At 38.5% G+C, this 9,971-nt stretch overlaps 1 protein-coding gene across 1 annotated transcript; it reads left to right on the forward strand.

Annotated features, from left to right (window-relative positions):
* Window positions 1–1,558: 1,558 nt before the first annotated feature.
* On the forward strand, window positions 1,559–3,471 carry PRPL11 (plastid ribosomal protein l11). Its single transcript, XM_089608059.1, has 4 exons — window positions 1,559–1,870; window positions 1,942–2,114; window positions 2,212–2,275; window positions 3,142–3,471. The coding sequence occupies exons 1-4, from the start codon at window positions 1,630–1,632 to the stop codon at window positions 3,348–3,350; spliced, it is 687 nt and encodes a 228-aa protein (XP_089464185.1). The 5' UTR covers window positions 1,559–1,629; the 3' UTR covers window positions 3,351–3,471.
* The last annotated feature ends 6,500 nt before the right edge of the window (window positions 3,472–9,971 follow it).

Below are 9,971 nucleotides of genomic sequence, written 5' to 3' on the forward strand. Positions count from 1 at the left end.
ACTTGTGTGCTTGCGAATCTTTTTCCATTTCCCCCGATGCGTATTCCTCTTCTCTTTTGTGGTTTCCCACCGACAAGGGCGTTCATAAGCTTGTGTATTTTATCGATAAGGTTCTTCAAAAGCCGAAAAACAACTCATCGCATGGCTAGAAATTACTTGATTATCACCTTAAGGAAGATCTCTTTTTCGGCTTAAGTGAAGAGGCTAGTCTTCCATCTCCTTATTTTAGTCCACATTCAATAAAGGACAAAGGTGAGTGCTTCTATTTTATCCGGCTCAAGAAGGTGGGTAGGCCGAGGTAGTGGTTAAGGTTTCTGGTCTTCTTGTCTTCTAGCATCTCCGTTAGCCTTTGTTGAGCTTCAGCCTTGATACGAAATCAAGCGATAATTCTCGATTTGTTGTAGTTAACCTTTTGACTGAAAATTTTCTTGTACATGGTAAAACACGTCTTGAAGGCCACCATGTTTCTCTCATCAGCATTGAAGAATAATATTTTATTGTCGAAAACTAGCAAGCGGTAAACACATATTTGAAGTTACCAAATATGATCCCTTCAACTTCACCCGGCTCTTCGACTTTGCATATGAGGCTCGAGAGTCCCTCCGAGCAAAAAAAAAAAAAAAAAAAAAAAAGAGAAGAGGAGTGGTGATATTAGGTCACCGTGGCGGAGTCCGTGTTGCATAGTGACGGAATCAACAAGTTGAGTCGTCATGTTGAAGGTGAATCAAACCGAGGTGATGCATCTCATTATCTTCACTACCCATTGGTCTGCAAACTCAAATTTCTTCATCACAACTTCAAGGAAGTGTCATTCAACTGCATCACAGACTTTGTTTGAATGTATTTAATTTATTGAACTCATTAAAACACCAAATTTTGACCATCGAATTGAACTACTACTTTGTAGATTTTCATTAGGACTTCTTACATCGTGACTCCTACAGTTATCGAGTAGTTGCATTCACGTTCTTAATTTTTTTTTTTTTAATTTCATGGTTTTTATGAAAGGGATTTGTGGTGGATGAGAGTTGAATTCATAATCTTTACTTTAGAAGTGGTGTGGTATTATGTTAGACCAAATTAAGTAAAAAAAAAAAATCAAATGTTTTAAACTTGTAAAAATCTCAATGTGTATATCGAAATATCAATAATTATTTGGATTTTTGGATACTATAGAAACTTGTAAAAATCCGCTTATTGATATTTTTAGAGAAATAATCACTATAGAAATATCAATAACCAGTTATGAAACGAGATTTTTGGATAGTCAGTTTCAGAAATTGGATAATCGCTTTTCAAAACCGATTTTTAAACTGAATATTGATTTTCATAATTTGATTATTCGAAAATTCGGATAACCGAATTTCGGTTTTGGACCAATTCAGTCCGATTATTGGTCCAAAAATTTGAGAATCGAAAATTCGGTTTCGGTTCATAAAACAGGCCAAAACCGAACAGAAGCGAAGCGAACCAACTTATGTTAAATCCCTTTAAGGGTGTTTTAGTAAATAAAAAAATTTCAAACGCACCGTATCACACTTGAATCAGTAACAATGTAACATCTTCACCCATTACCATTATCCACAAAACATCTCCGACTCTCATCTTCCTTTCTCCAAGCTCTCGACAATGGCGTCCTCTTTCTGCACGTACCACAACACAGTGCTTCTCTCGCCCACCTCTTCCACCACCAAAATCTCTCTCTCCTCTTCCCTCTTCGGCTCTCGCTCCTCCGTCGGAAGCTTCTCTTCCTCCGCCTCCGAGGCTTCCCTCAGTCTCCTGAGACCAAGACAGAGCTCGTCTCTACCTTCACGCCGCCTTGGAATCGTCGCCATGGCTCCTCCGAAGCCCGGAGGAAAAGCCAAGAAAGGTCCGTGTCGTTTTTCATGTTACAATGATTATTAGTTGGTTGAGGCATTTTCGCAAACACTTGGCATGCAGTTGTGGGAATGATAAAGCTGGCTCTCGAGGCCGGAAAGGCAACTCCGGCGCCGCCGGTGGGTCCCGCTTTGGGTTCGAAAGGAGTGAACATTATGGCGTTTTGTAAGGACTACAACGCCAAAACTGCCGACAAGGCCGGTTACATTATTCCAGTTGAAATCACTGTCTACGATGTGGGTTTTTATTTTATTTTTGTGGGTATTCTGTTGAATTATGTTGTCTTGAGTTTGATGTTAAGGTCTTGAGCTTTGTTTGTGTATTAAAAAACAGGACAAGAGCTTCACTTTCATACTAAAGACTCCACCGGCTTCGGTTCTGCTTCTCAAAGCCGCAGGTTTGCTTTCTTTGTGTGGGTTTTCGTAGTTGAATCTTATAAAAAAAAAAAAAAGTCGAAGATTACATTAATGTGGTTGAGAAGTGATTCTTTTTTCTAAAAACTTTGTGGCACATGGATATCAATATCATCATTCACAAAGGGTATGTTTTAGAACCTGGAAAATCTGTGGGAGGAAAAAAAATGAGAATCTATTAACTATTGTATAATTCTAGTGATGTTTGGATTGAGCAAAATTAAAGTGAAGAAAAATCTGTGGGAAAATGGATAATAAAAAACTTTGCAGGCGCATGTGGGTCTCCCTTATCTAGAAATTTGATTGACCACAAAACAGAATAGTGAATTTTCAATTTCCATAATATTTTCCTTTCGATAGTGGATCGCACCATGAAACATGGCCTGGATTTAATTAATGGGTTTTCTAAAATTACATGGTGCATCTAACCTTTCAAAGATCTAGGTCTCATTTGAGAAACTCATTCAATTGAATACAAATATTACAACATGACATTTGAATAGAATATTTAAACGAGTCATTTGGATAGAATATTTGAATTACAGTTGGGAATTTGGAGGGGAGTAACCAAGTCATTATATTTTTAATTAGTTTTTATACAAGGTTTAATTCCAATGAAAATTTGGATATTTCTTTTAATCTATGAAATACTTGCGAATAATGGTCTAATTTCTTTTGCATGCCAAACACTAGTTTAACTAACTTCATTTTAAAATAGCATTTAATGGAAGAGAATCGTATTCGAATCAAAGCCATGATTTTCCTTGCGTGTTTCATGATTATGGTGGATCGAAGATTCAAAATTGCTGTAAAATTTTGCCCGCTTACATTTTTTTGGGGGTAAATGCAGGGGCAGAGAAAGGTTCGAAAGATCCACAGACTGAGAAAGTGGGAATGATCACCATTGATCAACTGCGAACTATTGCAGCAGAAAAGCTTCCGGACTTGAACTGCACAACAATGGAGTCGGCGATGAGAATTATAGCCGGCACTGCGGCTAATATGGGGATCGATATTGATCCCCCTGTTCTTGAACCCAAAAAGAAGGTTGTTCTGTAGTTGTAAACAATTTATGAATCTCCTTGATTTTTTTTTTGCCCCAAGTTGTATTAGAATCATCAAGTGAGTGCAAAGAAGGCTGATAGAACTCTATTTTTTAAAAACTGTAATTTGTTTGTAATTTGTTTTTACATTGTGAAAGTTTTATTGATTTGCCACTAAATAAACTAAAAAAAATAACTAAATGGACCATCTCCTGATAAATTATCGACTATTGATGCATCAAAACTCAATTAAAGTGTCAAAACAAGGATTTTGACACCCAAAAAAAAAAAAAAAACCCAAGCTAATCCATTTACCACAACGGAAAAATAAGTTTTCAAGATATTGGAAATAGAAATCGAAAAAAAATTCTTTCAAACAATATGATTGAGAATTCTCCACATAGATATGAAACGAAAAGGAGTTAGAAATGGCTACACAATATATATATATATATATATATATATATATATATATATATATATATATATTTGTTGGCAGACAAAAATAGTACAACAATTGCCCCACAAAGAGCATTTGGTTTCGAGAATGCAATCTCGAGAACTCCAAGGTTTATAGGTAAGATTATCTTTGAATACAGACGAATTTAGTAAAAGAGAGAACGTAAACGAGGGTGCTGAATTAAAGGTGAGAGTTCTAGCGTGTCCTTTGTTATGTAAAAAGTGAATAATCCCATTTCTGCAGTGTGCTAATCTATTTATAATACTAGGGGTCGAGTACGTGGGGTGATCAATTACACGTCCTTGGCAATTATTGGATTATCGCTCCTAGAACGTGTGTCATGGGCAATTATTTCCTCAAGTGCTCGGAATAACCGTCAAGGTATGCGTTTAGCTTATATTTTTGTTTATTTACATGTGTTTTGCTTGTTTGTATAGTCTTTGACCAATCTGCTTCTCTTCTCTTCGAAGTTTTGCTCACTAAGGTTAGTTCTTGCCTTAAGAATGGGTCATTCCTTAAGTTATTTTGATCCCTTGAGCCTATTTGAATCGGGTTTGGTGCTGGATTACTGTTCTCTGAGTATGCAAATTACATTGTAACAACAACCTTCTAATTTCTTGGTATTTTAGTAAAAAATGGTAAGGAACTATATAGTATAATCTTCGGTTCAATCATACCTCGAACACTTTAACTGATTTCTTTTTATTCTCGGGATGTTCTGAAAGCGCCTTGCCCGAACTTTGTTTTTGAATTGAGTTACAATGCGGTGTCGTTTGGATGGTTTTTCTCTTTGAATCGATGCGACCTTTCGTTTCCATCGTTCGATTGAGAAGCTTCTTGGACACGCTTAATCTTATCCGTCGATTTTCGAGTATAAATGGCTTCCGCCATATTTTGAGCACATTTTCCACTTTTTTCAATTTTCAGCGTCTTTTTGTCTCTACGACTTCTCGACGGGTTTTTGGCGATTTTCTGCATTTTCCAATTTTTTTCAACCAAAATCTTGTTTGGGTAGGATTTCTAACCTTTCTAATTGTTCATGCATTCAATGCATGTTTGTTTTGCTTCTGTTCGTTGTGGATTTTTCATTTTTTGGATTTGTTCGCGCTTCTGTAATGCTCGAAACTCATACCATCCAGTTTCTTAGGGTTCTAGTTCTCGGATTTTTCTTCTATTTGTTAGGGGATGAGTGGTCGCAAATTACCGGATTTGTGATTACAACATGATTGAGGGATGGGAACTAGATCCCGAGATGGTTATACTTCCCTCTAGGGATTTTGTTCCATTTTTTCGAAATCCTCTCTGGTATCATATATCAAGAGTCGGATGGGATCAGCTGGTCTTTGCTATCTCCCTTTCTCCGGAAAAACCAACCGTGTGAATTAGCATTGTTTGTTGTTCAATTAATAGAGAGTTCTTTAAGAGTTCAAATGCAAGAGACTGCTATCATGAAATCTAGAACCAAGAATGATGATACTCCATGAAAGATTATCATTAACTGCATGCATGGTTTATCATCAGTCGCCAGGAATTCTTGAATCCGAGGCCAATGAACACAAGAATTGGATTTTTGATCCTTCCTCGCTATTGTGTATGGAAGAGATGACTTCTTCAAAGCTTGGTCATTCCGAGACTTAAGGCGATCGTGAGGGTTCGGGACAAGGCTCAGAGCAGCCTTCTTCGCCCGCTGCTTATTCTGAAGAGATGACTTCTGCGAGTCTTGTTGCGCCCGAGATTTCTCGTGCGGGGACTAGTGATCGGACCTTTGGAGTAGACGAGGTGCTCGATGAATTTGAGGATGAGGTTTTCGAGAGTCAATAGGGTCAGTGGACGTTTTCTACGTGGACCTCCTGAGTTTTAGAGAGATATCTCAAGTTGATTAGGATGGACTTCAAGATACCTGGAGATATCATCCTTTCGGTTCTTGAGGATCACAAGAGAGCGTGTTTTCCTCCTCAGGGTAAAGTGGCTTTTAACCCGAGCCATTCTATCGGTGATCAATGAGTTGCATGTCCATCCGATGATAGCTCAATTCTTGCATCAATGTCGGGATGGCTGAATTGTAGGCTAAATTTTACTAAACTTCCCCTGCCTTGGTGGATTTTTCATTTTTCTACAGCTTGAGAACTAGTCTCGACCAGTGCGACTTGTATTATGCAGCGGCGCATCAGGATATGGACATGTTGATTGGGGGTCTTCTGAGTAGTCAGAAGAATTGGAAAGATTACTTCTTCTGAGTGGAGAGAGCCTATGATTTTCACAAGTTTTCGATTCCCACAAAGTTTTCTACTATTGGTGGGGCTCCGAGCCTTTCGTGTTGAGAGTGATTTTTGGTTTGTCTATTCTTTATCCTTTATAGTTATAATCAATTCTTCTGTGTAGATCCCCTACCTCAGCATACCGAGGAGAGTCTTCTCGAGTAGTCTGAGATTCTTGCGTGTCGGAACACGAGCGCTCGACTAACGTCCTTTCGAATCCAGATTTCTTCGACGAGTATTTCACTCTCCTTTACACAGGCAAGCTTCGCTTGGAACTTTTGTTTTATGTTTTAAAAATTGTATAGCCTAATTGTTACCTGGATTTGGACAGATATATTAAGAAGATGAGTGCCCTGGAAGTGGTTCCTTCGAAGGCGACCGAGTTGGCCAAGTTTTCTGCTGGTAAGACTCCCTCCTCGGACCCTGTCGAGGCAAGGGACCACTTGGCTCCGACTATTGTCTTTCTGAACGATCATTATATAGCGGATGATATGAACATAATATACTGTCGTACTTCTCTTGGCACCTTTTCAGACCTCCACCTCGGTATAGGCGTGGCTTACTTGTTTAAAAAGTAATTTGACTCATTTTGACCTTATCTTTTTTGGTCCTTGCCAGCCTAGTGAGATAGCGACACCATAGGTATCGAGCTCACCTGCCTTAGGAGCCAGAATGATAAATATCTTGAGGAGGTGCACGTTGCTCGGAAATTTATAAGGAGATTAAAAGACAAGATTTAACCAACAACAAGGAAAACTTTCATTAACTGAAAACAAGTTGCGAATAATAACTAACAAAACTACGGCCACGTCGCTTTTTGAAATTTGAAAAATAATGCGACCATGCGGCTTTGGGAAAGCTAAGAAATTACAGTGTTTAAATATAATATTTCTTAAGATGCTCAGCATTCCATGGATTTTTTTCCATCTTTATGTTAAGATTTTGTAGTCGGTATGCTCCGTTCCAGAAGTCTTCTTCGTTGATAAAAGACCCCTCCCAATTGGCACTGAGTGCTCCATCTTGTGGTATTTTTGTGTGGAGAAAAACGTTTCGGAGCATTTCGTCACCGACGCTAAATCTTCTCGGACGGACTTTCCTGTTGAAGTACCGAGGAATTCGTTGTTGCTTAGCTAGATTTCTTAATCATGATATTTCTCGTTTTTCTTATAGAAAATTGAGATAAAACTTTTGGTTTGGGGTGTTTATCTCTGTTGAATAGTTTTCTAATTGTCTGGTCGGAACCATAATATCTGCTGGGATAACGACGTTAGATCTGTGTACAAGAGGGAAAGACGTTTCGCCAATTACGGAGTGGCTGGTAATTCGCTCAAACCAGAGGACCTATCGAAGCATTTCTACCCACTCGCCCTTATGATCGTCCAATTTCATCTTCAAACAGTGCTCGATTGTCTTGTTGTCTGCTACCACCAACCTGTTGGATTGTGGTTGGACTAGAGTAGAAAATCCGTTGTTAATACCATATTTGTGAACTCAGAATGAATCACAATCAAACTGAGTTTCGTGATCAGACATTATTTTGGTTGGTATTCATGACCTTATTATGATGTTTTACAAATTTCTCAATATTTTGTGTAGTTATTTTATTTAAGGGTTCGATTTCGATCCACTTTAACAAATAAATTCAATTTATTTTCGTGTCGCTCAACATATATATAATAACTTGGGACCTATTTCAAATGCGTTTCCCATTTTTGCACAACAAAGTTATGAAAATCCAGAAGAAGCGATTGGTCGTTTTTTATGTGCTAATTTCCATTTGGTGAATAAACCTGTGGATATCGAGGTTCCACAATCGGTCTTGTCCGATACTATATTTGAAGCAATGTTCGAATTCCTTATAATCTGCAATTCAAACAAGTTCTTGCTAATGGTAAAAAAAGGCTTTGAATGTGGGTGTTATTCTTATTTTACCTTAGGGTTTTAAATTAGCCCACCCCGATCGTATTTCCCCAATATCTACTATGGCATACTTGCACTTGCATTTTCCCGTTGGTAATGCTCCGATAAGATCTATCCCCCATTTAGCAAATGGTATCGAACATGTCAGGGTTATGAGGTTGGTTGGAGGGAGCCTCGGAATGATGGAGAGCTTTTGGCACTTGACGCATCGAAGAACCATACTTTGAGCATCTTTTTTTAGAGTTGCCCAGTAAAGGCCATGGAGAAGTGTCTTCTTTCCTAATGCTTCTGTTCCGATGTGACTTCCACAAATTCTTTCGTGATTATCTCGGAGTACGTAATCTGCTTCATACTCATCCAAGAATCTGAGGAGTGTGTCGAGAAGCAACTTTTGTATAGGGAGCTCCTCTCCGTGACATATCGAGCGACGCGAAACTTTAGGTTTCGAGCTTCTGTCTTGTCTTCTGGGAGGACACCATTCTTCAAGTATTGAAGGATTGGAGTTTGCAAAGTTTTTCCCCTTTATAAGGAAAACTTGGCAGCCTTCTTATATGCTTGAATGATGAATTTGGATGACGGGGATTGGATCCAAGGTGGATCCTTGAGTGACTAGATTTGCCAAGGCGTTGGCTTCCTCGTTCATGGTCCTTGGGATCTGAGCGATATAACACCATTTGAACTTTTTGTGAGGATATGAGCTTTTTCGACGTAAAACAACATCTATTTGCCCTTTGCATGAAATTAATTTTATATTTGATCAACTATGAGTTGGAGTCCGAGTAGACTTTCAGCATATTAATTTATAAATCTTTAGCGACTTTGAGACCGCGTATGATAGCTTCATATTCTGCTTCGTTATTTAAAGCCTTAAAAGAAAATTTTAAAGCAAATTTTACCTTGCGATTGTCTGGTCTCAAGAATATCAGTCCGACTCCTGCTCCATTTTCATTTGCAGCTTCGTCCATGTACAACTCTTAGGTTAGATACCCTAGTGGTTGGTATGTGAATTTAGCAATGATATCTGCGACTGATTGACCCTTGATAGCTGGTTGGGGTTTGAACTGAATGTTATATTGAGTCAATTCTATAGACCACCACTTCATTAATCTTTCTGAAGTATCCGGCTTCTGTAGTACTTGGCAGAGTGGAAAGTTGGTAAGTACAGTGATCGGATGAGTTAGGAAATAATGCTTTAGTTTTCTGGGTGTTTCGGCAAGAGCAAAATCCAGCTTCTCTAATTCGAGATATCGTCCCTCGGCGTCGTTAAGGCGCCTTAACGTGTAGTAGACTTGAAGTTGGTGTTTTCCTCGTTCTTGATGAATGCCGAGCTCACTGCGTGTTTCGTGTTTCGAGACTGCAAGATATATTTCATGTGGTTCCCTATCTTGGACCTTTCTTAATGTCGGAGGTCAATTGAAGTGCTTTTTCAGGGCTTCGAAGTCAAGGATGCATTTTTTTGTCCACCGAACTCTTTTGAGCCTTTGAGGGCGTCAAAGAAGCAAACACTCCGATCCATAGATCTAGAGATGAATTGACTAAGTGCAGCAATGAACTGTGTCAACTTCTTCACCTCTTCGATGTTCCAGGGTGGCTTTATATCCAGGAGGGTTGTGATCTTCTATGGATTCACTTATATTCCTCTCTCATGGACAATGAAACCTAGGAACTTCCTTGCAAAGACACCAGAAGTACATTTCAAAGGGTTAAGTTTCATACAGTATTTGCGCAAAATTTCAAAAGATGTCTTGCTCTCTGTGTATATTTATTATTCTCTTTTTCCTAGAAGTAGTTTTTACACATGTATTTATTACACTCTCTCTTGTACCCACCTGATGTATAAATAGGTGATACAAATTAATATTAAATATAAGAAATATTCAAAGTCTCGGAACACTCTCTCTCTTCTCCGATTCTCTCTATCTTTATCTTCTCTCTCTAAACTTCAACATGGTATCAGAGCAGGGAAAATCAACCATCATGAACACCACTCAGACCACGC

The sequence above is a fragment of the Urtica dioica genome, chromosome 2 (genome assembly GCF_054948205.1).
Source record: "Urtica dioica subsp. dioica isolate 48M chromosome 2, U.dioica_male_clone48M_v1_H2, whole genome shotgun sequence".
NCBI classification, from domain to species: Eukaryota; Viridiplantae; Streptophyta; class Magnoliopsida; order Rosales; family Urticaceae; genus Urtica; species Urtica dioica.

Bases quoted from the DNA above. Each gene is read 5' to 3' on its own strand.
- PRPL11 (XM_089608059.1), top strand. From the start codon at position 1,630: ATGGCGTCCTCTTTCTGCACGTACCACAACACAGTGCTTCTCTCGCCC. The intron at 2,115-2,211 runs GTGGGTTTTTAT...ATTAAAAAACAG, and splicing joins TTGAAATCACTGTCTACGAT to GACAAGAGCTTCACTTTCAT. The intron at 2,276-3,141 runs GTTTGCTTTCTT...GGGTAAATGCAG, and splicing joins TCTGCTTCTCAAAGCCGCAG to GGGCAGAGAAAGGTTCGAAA.